Source organism: Ranitomeya variabilis, chromosome 2 (genome assembly GCF_051348905.1).
Source record: "Ranitomeya variabilis isolate aRanVar5 chromosome 2, aRanVar5.hap1, whole genome shotgun sequence".
Taxonomy (NCBI): domain Eukaryota; kingdom Metazoa; phylum Chordata; class Amphibia; order Anura; family Dendrobatidae; genus Ranitomeya; species Ranitomeya variabilis.
The window spans coordinates 815,671,934-815,694,532 of NC_135233.1; the positions used below are offsets into that span (position 1 = coordinate 815,671,934).

At 40.7% G+C, this 22,599-nt stretch overlaps 1 protein-coding gene across 5 annotated transcripts in view; it reads left to right on the top strand.

Moving 5' to 3' along the window:
- KHDRBS2 (KH RNA binding domain containing, signal transduction associated 2) overlaps positions 1-22,599 on the top strand; it is a 773,482-nt gene that overhangs the window by 610,930 nt on the left and 139,953 nt on the right. For 2 of the 5 annotated variants that reach the window (XR_013221832.1, XR_013221831.1), the window contains 3 exons: positions 6,190-6,248; positions 15,312-15,486; positions 17,366-17,426. Coding sequence is in view for 3 of the 5 variants with exons in the window: in XM_077289991.1 (XP_077146106.1) it covers positions 6,190-6,248; positions 15,312-15,409 (157 nt within the window). In the remaining 2 variants the exon portion in view is untranslated. Of the gene's footprint in view, positions 1-6,189; positions 6,249-15,311; positions 16,541-17,365; positions 17,427-22,599 lie in introns of those variants that run through there. The other 3 variants (XM_077289991.1, XM_077289989.1, XM_077289990.1) reach the window with 3 other exon arrangements.

The window sequence follows — 22,599 nt, forward strand, 5'->3', positions numbered from 1 at the left end:
ACCTGCTCCAAGTCTGCAATTCAGCTAAGTTGGATCTTTGGCATTTTTTGTGTTTGTTTGTCCAGCATGCATTTATATTTCTCTTGCTGCTGGAAGCTCTAGTGATCTGAAATTACTACTCCGGTGTCATGAGTTGATAACGGAGTTAAAGTAATTTCAGGATGGCTGTTTAGGGTTTTGAGGTGACCGCGAAGTCCTCTTTTGTATTTTCTGCTATCTAGTCAGAGGGCCTCTCTTTGCTGAATCTATATTCATACTGCGTACGTGTTTTCCTCTTACCTAACCGTTATTATATGTGGGGGGCTACTATCACTTTTGGGGTTTCCCTGGAGGCAAGCCAGGTCTGTGTATTCCTCTACTAGGGGGTAACTAGATCTCCGGCTGGTGCGAGGTGTCTAGGGATAATCGTAGGCACACCCCCTGGCTACTATTAGTTGCGTGTTAGGTTCAGCGTCGCGGTCATCTGAGATTCCATCATTCCTAGAGCTAGTCTGTTTTTGCCTGAGTCCCTGCCATTGGGAACCATGACAGTATTGCCGGCCGCAAATGTATTAAAGGTATTGGCTGAAGAAAGAGAGAAAAGAAGAAGTTTCTGACACTTTTTTTTTATTTTTACTCAGAAGTTCTGTCTAGCCATAATTGCAATCTGCTGCTTTTTTCTCTCCTCTTAACCCCTGAATGGCTCAGATCTCAGCTGTTGAGAAATGGATATCCAGAGTTTAGCTACAGGCCTGAGTGCTCTTGCTTCTAAGGTTCAAAATATCCAAGACTATGTTATACATGCTCCTATGTCAGAACCCAAGATTCCTATACCTGAGTTCTTTTCTGGAGATAGATCTCGTTTTTTGAATTTTAAGCACAATTGTAAATTGTATCTTTCTCTGAGATCTCGCTCCGCTGGAGACTCCGCTCAGCAGGTTAAAATTGTGATTTCCTTGTTGCGGGGTGACCCCCAGAATTGGGCATTTGCATTGGCACCAGGGGATCCTGCGCTGCTCAATGTGGATGCGTTTTTTCTGGCACTGGGGTTGCTCTATGAGGAACCTAATTTGGAGATTCAGGCTGAAAAGGCCTTGATAGCCCTCTCTCAAGGGCATGATGAAGCTGAAATATATTGTCAAAAATTTCGAAAATGGTCTGTGCTTACTCAGTGGAATGAGTGCGCCCTGGCGGCGAATTTCAGAGAAGGTCTCTCTGATGCCGTTAAAGATGTCATGGTGGGGTTTCCTACGCCCACAGGTCTGAATGAATCCATGACTATGGCTATTCAGATTGATCGGCGTTTACGGGAGCGCAAACCTGTGCACCATTTGGCGGTGTCTTCTGAGCAGACACCGGAGATTATGCAATGTGATAGAATTCTGTCCAGAAGTGAACGGCAGAATTATAGGCGTAAAAATGGGTTGTGCTTCTACTGTGGTGATTCTGCTCATGTTATATCAGCATGCTCTAAACGCACAAAAAAGGGTGATAAGTCTTTTGCAATTGGCACTTTACAGTCTAAGTTTATTTTGTCTGTAACTTTGATCTGTTCATTATCATCTATTACTGTGGATGCCTATGTGGATTCTGGCGCTTCCTTGAGTCTTATGGATTTGTCCTTTGCCAGACGCTGTGGGTTTAGCCTAGAGCCTTTGGAAGTTCCTATCCCTCTGAAGGGTATCGACTCCACACCATTGGCTAGGAATAAACCACAATACTGGACACAAGTGACTATGTGTATGACTCCTGACCATCGGGAGGTGATTCGCTTCCTTGTGTTGCATAACTTGCATGATGTCTTAGTGCTTGGATTGCCATGGTTGCAAACTCATAATCCAGTCCTTGACTGGAAAACAATGTCTGTGTTAAGCTGGGGATGTCAGGGGGCTCATGGGGAAGTACCTTTGGTTTCCATTGCTTCATCTACTCCCTCTGAAATTCCGGCATTTTTGTCTGACTATTGTGATGTTTTTGAGGAGCCCAAACTTAGTTCTCTCCCCCCTCACAGGGATTGTGATTGTGCTATAGACTTGATTCCGGGCAGCAAGTTTCCCAAGGGTCGTTTGTTTAATCTGTCTGTGCCTGAGCATGCTGCTATGCGGGAGTATATTAAGGAGTCCTTGGAAAAGGGACATATCCGTCCATCCTCATCCCCTTTAGGAGCAGGTTTTTTTTTTGTGGGTAAAAAAGATGGCTCCCTGAGGCCCTGTATTGATTATCGCCTGTTGAATAAGATTACAGTCAAATACCAGTATCCTTTGCCACTATTGACTGATTTATTTGCTCGTATTAAAGGGGCAAAGTGGTTCTCTAAGATTGATCTTCGGGGTGCGTATAATTTGGTGCGGATTAAGCAGGGAGATGAGTGGAAAACTGCATTTAATACGCCCGAGGGCCATTTTGAGTATTCGGTAATGCCTTTTGGTCTTTCTAATGCTCCTTCAGTCTTTCAGTCCTTTATGCACGATATTTTCCGTAAATACCTGGATAAATTTATGATTGTGTATTTGGATGATATTTTGATTTTTTTCGGATGACTGGGAGTCGCATGTTCAACAGGTTAGGAAGGTTTTTCAGGTTTTGCGGGCCAATTCTTTGTTTGTAAAGGGTTCAAAGTGTATTTTTGGGGTTCAGAAGATCTCCTTTTTGGGGTATATTTTTTCCCCTTCTTCTGTTGAGATGGATCCTGTCAAGGTTCGGGCTATTTGTGATTGGACGCAGCCTACTTCCCTGAAGAGTCTTCAGAAGTTCTTGGGCTTTGCTAATTTCTATCGTCGATTTATAACTGGGTTTTCAAGTGTTGCTAAACCTCTGACTGATTTGACTAAGAAGGGTGCTGATGTTGCCAATTGGTCCTCTGCGGCTGTGGAGGCCTTTCGGGAGCTTAAGCGCCGCTTTTCTTCCGCCCCTGTGTTGCTCCAGCCTGATGTTTCGCTCCCTTTTCAGGTCGAGGTTGATGCTTCCGAGATTGGAGCGGGGGCGGTTTTGTCGCAGAGAAGTCCCGATTGCTCAGTGATGAGACCATGTGCATTCTTCTCTCGAAAGTTTTCGCCCGCCGAGCGAAATTATGATGTCGGTAATCGGGAGCTCTTGGCTATGAAGTGGGCATTTGAGGAGTGGCGTCATTGGCTTGAGGGTGCTAGACATCAGGTGGTGGTCTTGACTGATCACAAGAATCTGATTTACCTTGAGTCTGCCAGGCGTCTGAATCCTAGACAGGCGCGCTGGTCGTTGTTTTTCTCCCGGTTTAATTTTGTGGTTTCATACTTGCCGGGTTCAAAAAATGTGAAGGCAGATGCCCTTTCTAGGAGTTTTGAGCCTGACTCCTCTGGTGATTCTGAGCCTACGGGTATCCTTAAGGATGGGGTAATTTTGTCTGCTGTCTTCCCAGACTTGCGGCGTGCTTTGCAGGAGTTTCAGACTGATAGGCCTGATCGTTGTCCGCCTGGGAGACTGTTTGTTCCAGATGAATGGACCAGTAGAGTCATCTCGGAGGTTCATTCTTCTGTGTTGGCAGGTCACCCTGGAATTTTTGGTACCAGAGATTTGGTGGCCAGGTCCTTCTGGTGGCCTTCCCTGTCTCGGGATGTGCGTGCCTTTGTACAGTCTTGTGATGTTTGTGCTCGGGCCAAGCCTTGCTGTTCTTGGGCTAGTGGATTGTTGTTGTCCTTGCCTATTCCGAAGAGGCCGTGGACACACATCTCTATGGACTTTATCTCGGACCTCCCGGTTTCTCAGAAAATGTCCGTCATTTGGGTGGTGTGTGACCGTTTTTCTAAGATGGTTCATTTGGTACCCTTGCCCAAATTGCCTTCTTCATCTGAGTTGGTTCCTTTATTTTTTCAGAATGTGGTTCGTTTACATGGTATCCCGGAAAACATCGTTTCTACCAGGGGGTCTCAATTTGTGTCTAGGTTCTGGCGAGCGTTCTGTGCCAGGATGGGCATTGATTTGTCTTTTTCGTCTGCATTCCATCCTCAGACTAATGGCCAGACGGAGCGAACTAATCAGACCTTGGAGACTTATTTGAGGTGTTTTGTGTCTGCTGATCAGGATGATTGGGTCGCCTTTTTGCCGTTGGCAGAGTTTGCCCTCAATAATCGGGCCAGTTCTGCCACTCTGGTTTCTCCTTTCTTTTGCAATTCAGGGTTTCACCCTCGTTTTTCATCTGGCCAGGTGGAATCTTCGGATTGCCCTGGAGTGGACACGGTGGTGGATAGACTGCACCGGATTTGGAGTCATGTTGTGGACAATTTGAAGTTGTCTCAGGAGAAGACTCAGCAGTTTGCTAATCATCATCGTCGTGTGGGTCATCATCTCCGCGTTGGGGACTTGGTGTGGTTATCTTCTCGTTTTGTCCCTATGAAGGTCTCTTCTCCTAAGTTTAAACCTCGGTTCATAGGTCCTTATAAGATTTTGGAGATTCTTAATCCTGTATCTTTTCGTTTGGACCTACCAGCATCTTTCACCATTCATAATGTCTTCCATCGGTCGTTGTTGCGGAGGTACGAGGTACCGGTTGTTCCTTCTGTTGAGCCTCCTGCTCCTGTGCTGGTGGAGGGTGAATTGGAGTATGTTGTGGAGAAGATTTTGGACTCTCGCGTTTCCAGACGGAGACTTCAATATTTGGTTAAATGGAAGGGATACGGTCAGGAGGATAATTCTTGGGTGACTGCCTCCGATGTTCATGCCTCTGATTTGGTTCGCGCCTTTCATAGGGCGCATCCAGATCGCCCTGGTGGTTCTCATGAGGGTTCGGTGCCCCCTCCTTAAGGGGGGGGGTACTGTTGTGAATTCTGTTTTTGGGCTCCCTCTGGTGGTTACTGGTGGTACTGGCTGACTTTTGTCTTGCACCTGTTCCCATCAGGAAACTGGGAGTTTCCTATTTAGTCTGGCTTCTCAGTCATTCTAGTGCCGGCAATCAATGTTACCAGAGCACCTCTGTTGCTTGCTACCTGCTCCAAGTCTGCAATTCAGCTAAGTTGGATCTTTGGCATTTTTTGTGTTCGTTTGTCCAGCATGCATTTATATTTCTCTTGCTGCTGGAAGCTCTAGTGATCTGAAATTACTACTCCGGTGTCATGAGTTGATAACGGAGTTAAAGTAATTTCAGGATGGCTGTTTAGGGTTTTGAGGTGACCGCGAAGTCCTCTTTTGTATTTTCTGCTATCTAGTCAGAGGGCCTCTCTTTGCTGAATCTATATTCATACTGCGTACGTGTTTTCCTCTTACCTAACCGTTATTATATGTGGGGGGCTACTATCACTTTTGGGGTTTCCCTGGAGGCAAGCCAGGTCTGTGTATTCCTCTACTAGGGGGTAACTAGATCTCCGGCTGGTGCGAGGTGTCTAGGGATAATCGTAGGCACACCCCCTGGCTACTATTAGTTGTGTGTTAGGTTCAGCGTCGCGGTCATCTGAGATTCCATCATTCCTAGAGCTAGTCCATTTTTGCCTGAGTCCCTGCCATTGGGAACCATGACAGGTCAGGTTTATAAGTTTTCTAATCAGCCAAACTGTTTTCAGCTGTGCTAACATATTTGCACAAGGGTTTTCAATGATATTCTAACCATCCATTAGCCTTCTTACACAGTTAGCAAACACAAAGTACCATAAGAACACCGGAGTGATGGTTGTTGGAAATGGGCCTCTATACACCTATGAAGATATTGCATTACAATCTGCAGCTAGAATAATCATTTACCACATTAACAATGTATAGGGTGTATTTCTGAATCATTTAATGTTAGCTTCATTGGAAAAAGCTGTGCTTTTCTTTAAAAAATAAGGACATTTCTAAGTGACCCTAAACTTTTGAACAGTAGTGTGCTCTTAACTACGTCCCTATTCAAGAATTAAATGCATTCCTGCTATGCAGTTTGATGCAAATTTATCCTATATAATGACCATAATTCTCTCGTAAATGGACGTAGCTTATTTAGATTCAAAGCATTGTGCTGCTAAGAATAGAGTTTGTAAACAGTATTCCTGTAATACTTTACATAAAGTCTCATCAAATAAAAAGTGGCAGAGTTCATTATATTCCATCTTGTGAGCAAGAAAGAATATACTCTTTATAAAGACTGTTTAAAGATGGGCAAGTATGTGGAATGTACTCAACCATTGTTAATTATAATTGGTAAACACGTTGACAGTCAGTTTAACATTTTATTCAATGAGAACTACTTTTTGATTTCATATGTTCTAGTGTTCCAGAATATTTTGACTATGGACATGGGACAAATGACGAAGACTACAATAATTATGGTAAGACTGACTCTTCTTTTTTGTGCATAAACATCATTATTTGTCAGTACATACAACTTTTGCCTAGAATGAGTCTGCTCCTAGAGCCTTCATCTCTTAGCTGCTGTTCCCAGTGGCTGCAGCATACATGTAGGTAATACATAGTGCCCATTTAAATGAATTAACAACCATGTAATAGATGTCCAGGGCAATACTTTTACAGCAGGAGAAATTCTTGCTTGGCTGATCCACATTCTCATTAATAGAGGTGATATCCAAGTGGGCAATACTGATTCTATAATGTCCATGTGCCAGAACAGACCATGACAAGGCACAGACCCTGATATTTTACATTACATAATTATTCCCATCCTGGTAACATTTTGAATTCCTGTTATTCAGTCTTAGGATGGTTTGTCCACCAGAGTCTGCTGCGAAACAGGTGAGCCGAATTGAAAACACAACATATAACGTTTTCTAACCTGGCTCCTGGAAAGGTTTGGTGCAATTGTTGGTGCATCGGATCAATGATAGTGAACCCACAGCAAAAGAGGGAAAAAAGCCAGATGGCCTCATATTTGCTTGGAAGCCTTCCTGAGAAAATGTACTATTTTTTTGTTTAAATCTATTATGTATTTATCAATTAATTGTCAATTGTGATTGTATTTAACTTTAGGAACTTACCGGTAATCTTTTTTGTTTTCTTTTTGTAGTTTTAATGGGCACTTAAAATGTTGCATTCTTTATCATTCCCTTGTTAAATGTTTTCCTTTCATTTCACCCAAAGTCAGAGTAAAATTATAGTCTTGTTGCCCTCATCATCAACAAGTTAACCTTGCTTCTGGGCACATGTATGTCAGTCTAATATATTGAGAATCTGTCCAGATTCTCATGCTCTGTATTTTGCCATCTACATTTTTACAGTAGGTGTGTTTTCTTCAGCACTCTGCTAGCACCATAGGTAATAGACCATTGTTTCCTTTACTTCCAGGCAGGAATTGCGCCTGCTATTATCCAGTGACTTGCCTTCCTAACTGCTATGCCTGTATGCAGTTTAAGATACATGAAAGCAATATTGGAGTGAAAAAGACCCATCCCTACTTCTTGTAATATGTCTTGGTATTTCTGCTGCTAAAGCAAGATAACACTTGACAACAGGCAGCAGGCAGTAAGGCTTCTTTCACGCTAGCGTTGGCATGGGGCCATTGCTATGCGTCGGCCCGACGTGCCGACGCGCATTGTGAAAGTAATGACCGACGTGGGCAGCGGAAGCAGTCTTACGATGCTTCCGCTGCCCCATTGTAATGTCACGGGAGGAGGGGGCGGAGTTTTGGCCATGCATGCACGGTCGAAAATGGCGGACATGACGCACAAAAAAAAATTACATGTAACTTTTTTTGTGCCGACGGTCCGCCTAAACACGACACAACCGTCACACGATGGTTGCGACGTGTGGCACTCGGTCGTAATGTGTCGCTAATAAAAATCTATAGAGAAAAAACGCATCCTGCGGGCAACTTTGCAGGATGCGTTTTTTCTACATAACGACGCATTGCGACGTGCGTCGAATGACGCTAATGTGAAAGTAGCCTAAGTTAGATGGAAAGTAGGCAACTAGTGCCCTTCACTTTGGGGGAACTTGTTGAGTTGAAAAGGTGGGGTTATAGGGTTAATAGAAATACTTTATAAATGTGAAAGTCATTGTGCTTGCTTTAAAAGTAGCGTAGCCTAAAGGAAATCTGTCACCATGTTTATCTTTCACAATATGGAGGCAGCCGAAAATAGGAACTCAGACCTTGATCCTAGCGGCATGTCACTTACTTGGCTAGATCTGCTAGTCCTCTGACTGATGAGCTCTGTCCAATCCTGTCCACCTCACTGATTGACAGCTTTCTGATAACATTATGTAAAGTCAGAAATCTTTCAATCGATGGGATTTTTTTTACTTCTACAGCAAGGAACTCAGTAAGTAACCCAACTCTGCATTCAGGGTCTCTGACCTTATTTTATTCTGCTCTCAGATTAGAAAGCAAAAACTTGGTAATAGATTTCCCTTAAATTTATTGAAATGACTGAAACCGTTTATGCATTTAGATTTAATGTATCAAAAACATTAGAAATTCCTAAATGACTAGTGTTGAGCATTCCGATACCGCAAGTATCGGGTTTCGGCCGATATTTGCGGTATCGGAATTCCGATACCGAGTTCCGATATTTTTGCGATATCGGGACTCGGGATCGGAATGCATATTCATGTGTAAAATAAAGAATAAAAATAAAAAATAGGGATATACTCACCTTCTGATACGCCCTGGTGGTAACCGCTGCAACCGGCAGCCTCCGTTCCTAAGAATGAGCGAGTGAAGGACCTGCGATGACGTCGCGGTCTTGTGATTGGTCGCGTGAGCGGTCACATGAGCGGTCACGCGTCCAATCACAAGACGCCACGTCATCGAAGGTTTCCTCTCCTTCAGACCCTGGGAACCATCCAGGATCACTTCCGATATTTGTGTTCCATTGACTTGTATTGGTATCGGGTATCGGTATCGGCGATATCCGATATTTTTCGGATATCGGCCGATACAATCCGATACCGATACTTTCAAATATCGGAAGGTATCGCTCAACACTATAAATAACATTATCTCAAAACCACTATACAGGATATGTAATATCAATCGCTGGTGGTTTACTGGTATATAAAGGGTGCTCAATATTATTAACTAACCATACTATACATTCTAATTTCAGCATATGATAATGGGCAATGCCCCTGTGCCCACTCTCTGGCATTGCTTTACTCTTCATTTGTCACTCAATTCCTGGTACCTGAACCAAGGGCAGGATGAATCAGAACCTGCCATGAATGTTACATAGTTTGAAGATCAAGTTTCTCCCCACACCACTCCTTGTGATTTACAGGTCTCTCCATATAAACCAAAGAAAAGACAATGTGTGCATATACCTTAATGAAAAAGCAAGTGCAATAAATAATTAACATATTTAGTAAACACTGTTTTTGATCAAAAAAAGCATAAAGCTGTTCCATCGTGAAAAGGTATACCCAATTGGGACAGTACCTACACTCTCTAATGTTAAAACCTACCTAATGTGATCAGTGGCAGAGAATCACCAGGTCCCAACCAGACACCCAGCTTAGGAGGGACTATTTATATGAATTGCCCAGCTCAGTGAAAAGGGGGCCATGCCCTATTTGTACTGAATACAAAGATTCTGAAGAAAAACAGAAAACTGAGCGGGAGTATGACTTGAAAACATAAATGATGTAAAAGCATGTTCACACTGGCCATAGTAACAAACAAAACCAAGGAAAAGACAATGTGTGCATACACCCTAATGAAAATAAATAAGTAAAGCAAGTGCATTAAATAATTAACATAGGGTATTTAGTAAACACTGTTTTTGATAATAAAAAAAATCCATATGTACACACATGGGAGAGACCTGTCAATCAACTAGAGTACTAGAGGCTGGCCGGGGTCCTCCCAGGACTAGTCTTGTCTATACCTAGGGGTAATCTTTCAGCCAGGCTCTTATTCATGCTGTGCTGCCCATGGTTTCAGCAACATAAATCAAGTGACAGGTTCCCTTTATTGAAACAGCTGGTTTCATAGCTGTTTTTTGAGTGAATATAGTTCGCTGAGCCTCTCTTTTAATTTCATGAGTTCTAGCGTTTTCCAATCTTGCACTAATTCAGCTGCACCAATTAAACCAATGCATCTCAGTAGCTGTTTTCTTTTTAAATATAGTGATATTCAATATTCTAAAAATGTAGTAATGATGTAAAAAATGGTAGACATCTTAGGAGGACATCTTAGGAGTCTTTAAAGCTTAAATGTATACTTGGAAAGCATTTCCATTAGTGATGAGTGAACATTCTCAAATAACATGTTATCGGACCATGCTCTGGTGTTATACAAGTATCTAGGGCGTGCTCGGATAATATGTTTAAGACCCTGCGTCTGCATGATTTGTGCCTGTCTATCAAGATGCTTGGATCAAACCCGAGCATGCTCAGATAACACGTTATTTTCTCATCACTAATTTCCAGCATTTGTTTGGCACATTAGTTACTTACCCATTAATACCCATTAATCTTCATATCAATAGAACTGACAATAAATATTCTTGCAAATGTCAGATATTTGCTGAACAATATCACTTCAAATTAATATTAGTATTAGTAATGAGAAGCAAGGAGCATGCATTAAAATCCCATTTGTGCTCTGTTTTTAGCATGGCATGATAGTGCACAAAATCCCTTTACATTCATTCCCTTTCATTAAATCTTTTAAGTAAAAATTGCATGAATGTAGTAATTTCATGACATATTTACTGTTAGCTTTGTGTTATTTCTGATATTGTCTTATAGAAATGGTAAGTGCACTACAAAATCAGAACAGCTGCAGTTACCAAACCACAAATAACATTACTAAAATATGGTTTAAAATCACTTTGCTGATTCTCCAAATGATCAAAATGCCTTCCATTGATAATGGAATTTAAGAAAGATAATCAGGAAAAAAATCAATACAAGCAGAAAAAAGTGTTGTTATTATTACTATTCCTATTGTTGGATAATAAAATTATTCATTTTTTAATACATCACATTGAAGGTAAGTTTCCAGCAGGTGTTAATTTGGATTCACAGTGCAAAAATGAATATGCCATTTGGCTACCAGGAGCAACCAAGAATACACCAGCTTCATAGTTATAAGTCTGGTATATTCATGATGAAAGTGTTCTTTCCATTTCTTCCAATCTGTTCCTGTAAATGAGGCATTAATTGAGTCTCTGTCTCCCAATTTTGCTTCCTTGCCTGGTACCAGCCTATTTAGCTTGATTGATTACTCACTGTCTGATTTCCTTGCCTAGTGCCCAATGTCACACAGACTTTAAGCTATCACTCAAGTTAAACAGGCTGGGACAGGGTGGGGAAACAATCTTGGGAGGCAGAGGCTCATTGAGTGCTCTCTCATGCCCAGGACACTTAATGCCTCATTTGCATATTAATTAACATGCTAATTTTTTGAGAATGCAACAACAGATAGAAAATAGAATGATGTAAATGGATTTACATTTCAAAGACCTGAATTCCCATATATGCAACTAGAAGGCTAGGTAATCTTATTGACAGATCACCTTTAACAGACCTTCACCCTTTTAACTAGTTCTTATTAGTCAAATGATACAATATTTCTGTGTATTTTGGGCTAAACGGGAGTTGTACTTTTTCCCGCACTATGCTGCAATTAAGCTGGCCCAGATACAGTAGCTGTCAGCCCAATATTAATTCTATATATACCTATATATCATGTAAACGGGCACTTAGCTTGACTTTGTACTCATGTTTTCTACTGGGAGAAAAGAAATAGCCACTGCTAGATACCTCTACATAGATTGTAAGGAGGAAAATCAGAAGGACTCCATACAAATGAGATGGGTGGCCAGGCCTGCCGAAATCAGAGGTTTCAGATTATTTTCATCAGTTTTGTTTGGCGGCCTTAAATGGAACCTCTCATGTCACCAAACGCTGTTAACCTGCAGATATGGGGTTAATCCGCTGGTGAATAGCATGCTAAAGCTGTGTGGCTACCGCACTGAAGGCCCAGCTGTCGGTACAAAATTACCTTTATTACTCTGAGCAGCGTCAGGCTTTCAGACATAGAGGTGCTCCCACGTGCACCTTCAGTCACCACTCAGTATATAGGGATAAGGGATGACTGTAACCACACCTCCAGCCAGGCTACATGGCTTTACAATACTATTAACCTGCCCATAGACCTCATTTTTGCAGGTTAATAGCATTTTATAACATGAGAGGTTCTCTTTATGTGTGATAACAGATTTGCTTTAACATGTGACCTGCCAGTTATATGATAAAACTTTAACTCTTGCTTAGCATAATGATTTTTCACTGTTATCATTATTCATTATTATAGCGCCATTTATTCCATGGCGCTTTACATGTGAGGAGGGGTATACATAATAAAAACAAGTACAATAATCTTAAACAATACAAGTCACAACTGGTACAGGAGGAGAGAGGACCCTGCCCACGAGGGCTCACAATCTACTAGGGATGGGTGAGGATGCAGTAGGTGAGGGTAGAGCTGGTCGTGCAGCGGTTTGGTCGATCGGCGGTTACTGCAGGTTGTAGGCTTGTTGGAAAAGGTGGGTCTTCAGGTTCTTTTTGAAGGTTTTGATGGTAGGTGAGAGTCTGATATGTTGTGGTAGAGATTTCCAAAGTAGGGGTGATGCGCGAGAGAAATCTTGTATGCGATTGTGGGAAGAGGAGATAAGAGGGGAGTAGAGAAGGAGATCTTGTGAGGATCGGAGGTTGCGTGCAGGTGAATACCGGAAGACGAGGTCACAGATGTATGGAGGAGACAGGTTGTGGATGGCTTTGTATGTCATGGTTAGGGTTTTGTACTTGAGTCTCTGGGCAATGGGGAGCCAGTGAAGGGATTGACAGAGGAGAGAGGCCAGGGAATAGTGGGGGGACAGGTGGATTAGTCGGGCAGCAGAGTTTAGAATAGATTGGAGGGTTCGAGAGGGGGCCACAGAGCAGGAGGTTGCAGTAGTCAAGGCGAGAGATGATGAGGGCATGGACTAGGGTTTTTGCATTTTCTTGGTTTAGGAATGTACGAATCCGTGAAGTATTTTTGAGTTGAAGGCGGCAGGAGGTGGAGAGGGCTTGGATATGTGGTTTGAAAGAGAGATCAGTGTCAAGGATTACCCCGAGGCAGCGAGCTTGTGGGACTGGGGAGAGTGGGCAGCCGTTTACTGTAATAGATAGGTCTGTTGGGGGGGTCACGTGAGATGGGGGAAAGATGATGAATTCTGTTTTGTCCATATTAAGTTTTAGAAATCTAGTGAAGAAGAAAAATGAAATAGCAGACAGACATTGAGGGATTCTGGTTAGTGGGGAGGTGATATCTGGTCCAGAGATGTAGATCTGTGTGTCATCAGCATAGAGATGATACTGAAAGCCGTGAGATTCTATGAGCTGTCCCAGGCCAAAGGTGTAAATGGAGAAGAGCAGGGGCCCTAGGACTGAACCTTGTGGGACTCTGACAGATAGGGGGCGAGGTGAGGAGGTGGTGTGTGAGTGGGAGATGCTGAATGTCTGGTCTGTTAAGTGTGACAAGATCCAGGATAGAGCAAAGTCGGTGATGCCAAGGGATGAGAGGGTCTGTAGTAATAGGGAATGGTCCACTGTGTCAAAGGCATATACTGCTTCTGGTTGGGTAATCTATTACTATTGTATGTATTAAATCTAAGAATGGAGAATTTGATATGAAGGTAGGTAGTGGTTTTCAGAGCTTACAAAAATTTGTAAAACTGATTCTTGAATCAGCATTTCTTATATTATTGTGTGGGATGTCAAATTTTAAAAATATGGCGTTGAGGCCCACTATGACAGGAAAATTAAATAATGCAGGCTATAATTTGTCTACTTATTTTTATTCTCAAGAAAATGAGCAGAACTAGGTTTGTGAAGTGTTAACATGCTGGCCTGATTTTAGCAACACTATCAAAGTTATTGAGACTTGAAATATTCATATTAGACTCTAGGGTGCAGCTAGCAAATTAAAATACTAACGAATTTGTAGCAAATCAGACACTACATAATGAAATCCTCTAATTCATGCTAGTTGTAATCTTCAGTAATCCAGAGGCAGACATCCTTATTGGCTTTGACCAAGCAGTCCATGCTTATTTGTTACAAGACTCTGATCTGACTTATTAAAGTCCTGAAAAGTGTTTAAGAAGCCTGTCGGAGAATTAAGGAGAAATGTGAAAATAAAGCACGTGAAGAAAGAAAGAAAGGGATTACATATCTCAAAGGAAACATAAATATACAAAATAAATTAAAGTAATTCAGAACAGCCTACTGGAAAGATTTCCTGGTAGGACAGAAATACTTTTCTAACTCCGGAAAATTCAGACTACATAAAATTATGGCAATTATTCTTCTTATAATAATAATTATTATAATTTTTTTTTATAAATGACACTCCTATTTATGATTTTTGCATACCATCAGAAATTATATTTCCCTATATAATCTTGAAACGTAGATATTTATATTTAGTAATACCTTTGGTTTCAAAAACAGCTAACATAGAAAAATTGAGAAAAACATACCATAAAGGAACAGCCTTACCAAAACATGTCAGATGACAAAAGCACTAGCAGGATGCAGCAGGCCACCACTAATAAAGGCAGGGTTAGCACAGGTGCAAACTACTGATAGAAACAGCCACCTTCACATCTACCAGATTATGGAGGGGTCGGTTGCCTAGTAGAAAAAATACACACTAATGAGGCTTGCGTAGAACGCCAGTCACACAGGTATGTGTGATGCAAAGTGTTCAGCTTACAGCCTATTAATGACGCCCATAGGATTATCAGGTGGGCTCCCCAGCACTATATACATGCAACACACAGGGACAGATGTCCTAGTACACCAACCCAACAATAAGAGGCCTGGCTGCATCCTACAAAAAATGTTAAAAAGTGCAGTAAAACATGAAAAAATTAATGCATATGATAAATACATTAAATGAGGTATTGGTAGATATTTTGGCCAAAATAGATAATCTTGCAACCCAACATCAAGGGCACTCATACTTGGTATTTCCTTATAATACCTTTTGTTTACAAGAGCAAACATAGTATAAAGACAGCTTATGTAGCTGCTACGAGGCTCTTAGAGAAAATTGGCTTAGTTCCGGTTGGTACAAATCTTATTTCTATCAGACAATCTATGCTAGACTTTCTTCTGCAGAGTAAATGCATTGTTAACAAATAGGGCAGGGAAAGAAGTCAAATGATCTTGATCGAGGCAGACATGGAGAAATGAACAGCAGGTTCTTCTCCCAAAACCTGGCACTATATCAGAAGACACATTTTAATCTATGTTTATTAATACTAAAAATCTTGGATGTATGCCATTGCTAGTTTAGCCTTTTGTAAAGAAAGTAAAGTGAAAAATGTAATAATATAAAATTTACCAAAATACAGAAAGATATATATATCTATTTCCATTGGTTTTAGGGCAGGAAGAATGGTCCTCACCGCGATCCAGTTTAAAGGCTCCACTACAAAGAACAACTAGAGGTGGTTACAGAGAACATCCGTATGGTAGATACTGAAGGCCTTCAGAATTTATGCCCTCCTTTTAGAGACAATTAATTGCCTTATGGCTCTGCATAAAACAGCAACATGACAAGTAATAGTCCATTTTTATCTTGGGGATTACTGCTTGTGGTTTCCCTATGTACTTCTGTATTTGCGATAAACCTGTGGTGTAGCGTTGGCTTTAATATTTTTTTAAACATGGACTGAAAAAATGCAGGATCATTTTGTCTAAAACCATGAAATGGGAAAATGTTATGTTGGTTGTTGTTTATTGTGATGTATTAACTTTTTAAAAGCATGAATGTTTGACAGCATTGGTAAAGTCTAGACAAAAACACAACATGCTAGGCCTTGAATTCCATTTGTGTAGGGATGCTAAACTATTGGAATATGATTTCTGAACATAACATAATTAAAGTGTAGAGAGGATGTTTTAAACTGGCTTTTTTAATACGTGTAAGAAACAAAATGTTCAGTATTAAGTTTGTAAATTTAATTTAAAATGCTGTTTTAATGGGGTTGAAAACTAATTAGCTACTGTAATGTATGTAGCTAACTGGACCTGTCAGTGTTTTAATCTGTATTTGTTTAAAACAATCACTTAAAGATCAATGTGTAATCTTCTCTAAATAGGAAATCATAATTTGTCAAATATGTCTGCTAGAATTTGTCAATAAAGCTGACATTTTGTAAGAAACTAAACTTGCAATCACTTGCTTTCGACTGTAGCCTTAAATGCCTGATGTATTTCCTTGTCTAGAGATGCCTAAAAATGTTTTCCGTTAAAAATTGCAAAATGATCCCAATTTTGTTTTAAGTATCTTGTGTAATATTTTAAAAGTTTTAATAACTCTTGCTTGTTAAATAATTTAAAAGCTAACCTTCTAAACTGTTATTTCATACGCGGTTAGAAAACATTAATGTACAAGATGTTAATGGGAGATAAATGGCTTCTAAACGACTCTCTAAGCTTCGTCTTATTAAACAAAAACTTTGAATTGTTTGCACCACTATCATGTCTCTCGTGAGAATGTAATGGAGTTAAACAAGGTAAGACTACCACTTACCACCATTAGACTGTCCTAATGCCTAGATCTTCAAACGCTGGCTCACCCTAAACAATAAATATCTTATTTAACTTGTAATCATTGTCTAGATTTTGGTTGTCACTCCTTGGAGTGTTTTGATTGCATCATCTTAATAACTATTTATCTTTACTACCAATAATCATCAGTGTCACTGCCCAGATGTCGCTCTTTACCTTCAACTTCAAAAACTTTATTTGTAATTTCCAGTGCTAAATATCACGATCCTTGAAAGCAGTTTAATGGGGCTGATATTTCTTTTGAGACTATCAGACTTGATGGCTGATGATTATTAAGGAAAAGTGTCGCAGGAGTCAAAGGATGACTAAACCCTAAACAGGTAACACTAATAGTAACTCTGTAATTTTCAGTATGCGAGTAAATGTTAAATATTCTCAACTATTAAGCTACTTATAGTTAAAAAAGTAAACCTACGAGAACATAACAACTAGGATATTAGGCTCTTAAACCAATAATTAAGATTAACTAGTGACATCAAAATTTTAAATCTCAATTAACTAAACAGAAATAAAATTAACCATAACAGTAATGCTACTCTTGTTAACATCAACTATTTAACTAAATATATTGTGGAAATGAAAACCATGAAATAGGGCCACCAAAATGATTTCTATTGCAGATATTTCTTTTTGTTGAATCTTAAGTGCTGGCTTTTTGTCACTGTGATTGGTTTACTTTTTTGATGAAAATAAAGTATAAGCTTGTATGTAATATTTCATAACTTGTTGGAAAATACATTTCAGCTGGAGTTGCATGCTAATATGTTACATTTTAGAAATTAAGCTGTTCTTGTTGTGGTTCAGTGTTAAAACGGAGATTAAAAAATGATGTCGCTTTTAGTAAATTGCTGTAATTTCATTTCAGATATTCTGCTTAGCCAAGAACCGAGGGGGTGAAATAGAGCATAGCAAAGCTTTATATAAAGGTAAGTATCAAATAAGTTAAAAAATATAAGATTTTTTTAACTTTTCATTTTGCCACATTTCAGTAGTTTGATCGATAGTGACCGGGTACTTGACACTCTCTTGAATTGCTCAAAGAAAGGCACAGAAGCAAATAGCAAAACCTTAAGTTCAGGAAAGCTGTGTGTGGGCTAAATAAAAAGTGTATGATTCCTGTCTATATGAGCATGCAGGCATTAGAAAGTTGCATAAAATGATACCAGTGAAATGTAGATTTTTGTTAACCCTAGAACGCATACCTGGGGCCTCGCAGACCTGCCAGGTTACTTGTTTTCTATTTTCTGTATAAGTATTTTAGTTAGAATTTTGAAAATCTAGGTAATCCTCAGGTATATAGTTGTTAGTAATTTCCAGTTATTCATATATTTTTATGTTACAGACATTTCGGTATAACAACCTTTTTTGGGACTACCCCATATTCACGCACCTGGGGCCTTTTAGGCCTGTACGAGGTTTACATGTGATACTCAGTCTTTTTGTCTGTATTGTTGCTGGGGAAGAACTTTTATGACTGCTATTGCTGGGAAGAGTGTGGATTCTGTATGAAAGTTAAATTTCTTTGTCTGATGAAGAGTACATGCCACCAGCTAATGTATCAACTTCATCGTCCAGCGATTCTTCAGATGATGAAGAAGTAGTGGATCCAGCAGAACGTTCAAATAGAACATCTAAAACGAATATTTTTTGGAACAGTACTGCTGCGGCACCTGCACGTACCCCATCACATAACATTATTAGAGTTGCTCAAGGAGCTGTTGGAATTCCCCAATTCATGTCCAAAAGAGATGTTTTCTGTAAATTTGTTTCGGATGATATTGCAGATGAGGTAGTTTTGTGTACTAACGTAGAAGGAAAATGTATCGCGTCAGGAAGAAAAAAAACATGGAAAAATATAACTAAAGAGAAACTATATGCTTATATTGGCCTTACTCTTCTGTCAGGGTCGACAAAATCATACGATGTTCCAATCAGAGAGTTATTTCAAAACCCATTTGCAGATCCACACTACAAAGCTACTATGTCCATCAATAGATTTGAGGGTATTCGGAGATGCCTTCGTTTTGATGAAAAGAGAACTCGCCCTGTGAGGTTGGCAACCGATAAATTAGCCCCTATTAGCTATTTCTGGAATCTTTTTATCAAGAACTGTACAAAGCTTTACCATTCCAGTGATAATGTGACAGTGGACGAGCGTTTCTGTTCTACTTGCGGACAAAATGTATGCAAGGAACATTCAGCCGAAAAAATAATATGCGAGAATTGTCGGGGGAATATGTAAAGTTACAAATAAATATTCCTGCACCAAGTTTGCTACAACCAAAAAATGTTTTCAATTGCATACAGAATGCCTATATTTGGCGTGCCCGTTTACTTACTTTTTTGTTGTTTTATGCACATAATTATGTTTTGAAATATACACATCTTAGGCTGTGTTCCCAGTAGTGCTGGGGTTCGCCAGAAGGGGATCCATAATGGATCTGACCTCCTGGTAACTCCAGCTAAGGCTGCCAGAATGGCGGGATTCCGCCAGCCATAGCTGGGGTCACCAGGAGGTCAGATCCATTTCGGATCCCCTCCGGGCGGACCACAGCGCTAGTTGGAATGCATCCTTACCTTGCAATTGTAAAATACATTTTGAAAAGTATTTTTATTTGAGTTATTCCGTGTTATTTGCACACAGGCCTAAAAGGCCCCAAGTGCGTGAATATGGGGTAGTCCCAAAAAAAGGTTGTTATACCGAAATGCCTATAACATAAAAATATATGAACAACTGGAAATTACTAACAACTATATACCTGAGGAATACCTAGAGTTTCAAAATTCTAACTAAAGTAATTTTACAGAAAATAGAAAACAAGTAACCTGGCAGGCCTGCGAGGCCCCAGGTATGCGTCCGCCAGCCTTAGCTGGGGTCACCAGGAGGTCAGATCCATTACGGAATCCCGTCCTGGCGGACCCCTGTGCTAGTGGGAATGCATCCTTACTTTGCAATAAACTTTGAAAAGTATTTTTATTTGAGTTATTCCATGATAATTGTAAACAGGCCTAAAAGGCCCCAGGTGCGTAAATGTGTAGATTTCTATGGGTATGCGTTCTAGGGTTAATATGTAAATTAGCTGTTAACCCCTTTCCGACATTGAGCATAATGGTATGCCGATTCCGGACTCCTCCTGTTGGGTGTGGGTTCTATACATTCTCACAGCTGACACCCAGCACTAAGTGTCAGGAGCAGTCACTGAACACTCCGTGCACTTTAACCCCTGGAACACTGCAATCAAACAAGATTGCAGCGTTCTGGTGGCATAGAGAAGCATCGCACAGACCCTCAGAACAACGTGATGCAAAGTGGCAGATCAGCGATCTGACTTTATGCAGTGATGTCCCACCCTGGGACAATGTAAAAAAGTAAAAAAATATACTGTGTAAAAATATATTTTTTTAAATTCCTAAATAAAGAAAAAAATATTGTTCCAATAAATACATTTATTTAGTACCTCTGCGTCCCTAACGACCCAACCTATAAAACTATCCTACTAGTTAACCCCTTCAGTGAACACCGTAAAAAAAGAATAAAAGACAAGGCGAAAAGCAATTCTTTATCATAATACCACCGAACACAAAGTGGAATAACACGCCATCAAAAAGACGGATATAAATAAACATGGTATCGCTGAAAATATCATCTTGTCCCGCAAAAAACAATCCACCATACAGCATCATCAGCGAAAAAATAGGAAAGAATAAAGTGATGTGAAAACAATTAATTTTTATATGAAATAGTTTTTTATTGTATAAAAGTGCCAAAACATAAAAAAATTATATAACTGAGGCATCGCTGTAATCATACTGACCCGAAGAATAAAACTGCCTTATCAATTATACCACACGCGGAACGGTATAAATGCCCCACCCAAAGGAAATTCATGAATTGCTGTTTTTTGTTGATTCTGCCTCCCAAAAATCGCAATAAAAAGCGATAAAAAAGTCATGTGCCCGAAAATGGTACCAATAAAAACATCAACTCGTCCTGCAAAAAACAAGACCTCACATGACTCTGTGGGCCAAAATATGGAAAAATTATAGCTCTCAAAATGTGGTGATGCGCAAAACAATTTTTTTGCAATAAAAAGAGTATTTTAGCGTGTGACAGCTGCCAAACATAAAAACCCGCTATAAATAGTAAATCAAACACCCCTTTATCACCCCCTTAGTTAGGGAAAAATAATAAAATAAAAAAAAGTATTTATTTCTATTTTCCCATTAGGGTTAGGGTTAGGGTTGGGGCTAAAGTTAGGGTTAGGGTTTGTTATGGACCTGGTGGTTAGGTGCACCAGGAATGACCTGATAGTTAAACACGGAATCGGGACAAGCTCTGGGGAAATGGGAACTCTGCTGACCGCAAACCCTACTCCTATCAACACAACTAGAAATAGCCGTGGAGCGTGCCTGACTCTGCCTAGACGCCTCTTCACAGCCTAAGAGCTAACTACCCCTAAAGAAAGTAAACAAAGCCTCACTTGCCTCAGAGAAATTTCCCCAAAGGTAAAAGCAGCCCCCCACAAGTATTGACTGTGAGTTAAGAGGAAATCACAAACACAGGATGAAATAGGCTTTAGCAAAGGGAGGCCAGTCTAACTAAACAGATTGAGGATAGGAAAGGGATCTTTGCGGTCAACACAAAAAACTACAAAACCACGCAGAGTGTGCAAAAAATACCCCTGCACCGACTCACGGTGCGGTGGTGCCACTCTGCACCCCCAGAGCTTCCAGCTAGCCAGGCAGTTTCATGATAGCAAGCTGGACTAGAACTTAGCAAGAAAAACCATATGTAACAAATGAACAAGCAGGAACTTAGCTTCGCTGGAGTAGACAGGTCCTCAGAAAGATCCAGGAGAGATCTGAACCAGTACTAGAACATTGACAGCTGGCATGGAGTAACGATCTGAGTGGAGTTAAATAGAGAATCCAGCCTAGCCCTAAACGAGGTCAGGTGGGGAAGGAATCTCAGAACCAGCAGCTCCACTCACAGCCACCAGAGGGAGTCCACGGACAGAACTCACCGAAGTACCATTCATGACCACAGGAGGGAGTTCGAGAACGGAATTCACAACAGTACCCCCCCCCCTTGAGGAGGGGTCACCGAACCCTCACCAGAGCCCCAGGCCGATCAGGACGAGCCAAATGAAAGGCACGAACTAAATCGGCAGCATGGACATCAGAGGCAACAACCCAGGAATTATCCTCCTGACCATAGCCCTTCCATTTGACCAAGTACTGAAGTTTTCGTCTCGAAATACGAGAATCCAAAATCTTCTCCACCACATACTCCAACTCCCCCTCGACCAACACCGGAGCAGGAGGATCAACGGAGGGAACCATAGGTGCCACATATCTCTGCAGCAACGACCTATGGAACACATTATGGATGGCAAAAGAAGCAGGAAGGGCCAAACGAAATGATACAGGATTAAGAATTTCAGAAATCTTATAAGGACCAATGAAACGAGGCTTAAACTTAGGAGAAGAAACCTTCATAGGAACATAACGAGATGATAACCAAACCAAATCCCCAACACGAAGTCGGGGACCAACACGGCGACGGCGGTTGGCAAAACGTTGAGCCTTCTCTTGGGACAAGGTCAAATTGTCCACCACATGAGTCCAAATTTGCTGCAACCTGTCCACCACAGAATCCACACCAGGACAGTCCGAAGGCTCAACCTGCCCTGAAGAAAAACGAGGATAAAAACCAGAATTACAAAAAAAAGGCGAAACCAAAGTAGCCGAACTGGCCAGATTATTAAGGGCGAACTCAGCCAATGGCAAGAAGGTCACCCAATCATCCTGATCCACAGAAACAAAGCATCTCAGATAGGTTTCCAAAGTCTGATTGGTTCGTTCGGTTTGGCCATTTGTCTGATGATGGAAAGCCGAAGAAAAAGACAAATCAATGCCCATCTTAGCACAAAAGTAACGCCAAAACCTTGAAACAAACTGGGAACCTCTGTCAGACACGATGTTCTCCGGAATGCCATGCAAACGAACCACATGTTGGAAAAATAATGGAACCAAATCAGAGGAAGAAGGCAATTTAGGCAAGGGTACCAAATGGACCATTTTAGAGAAGCGATCACA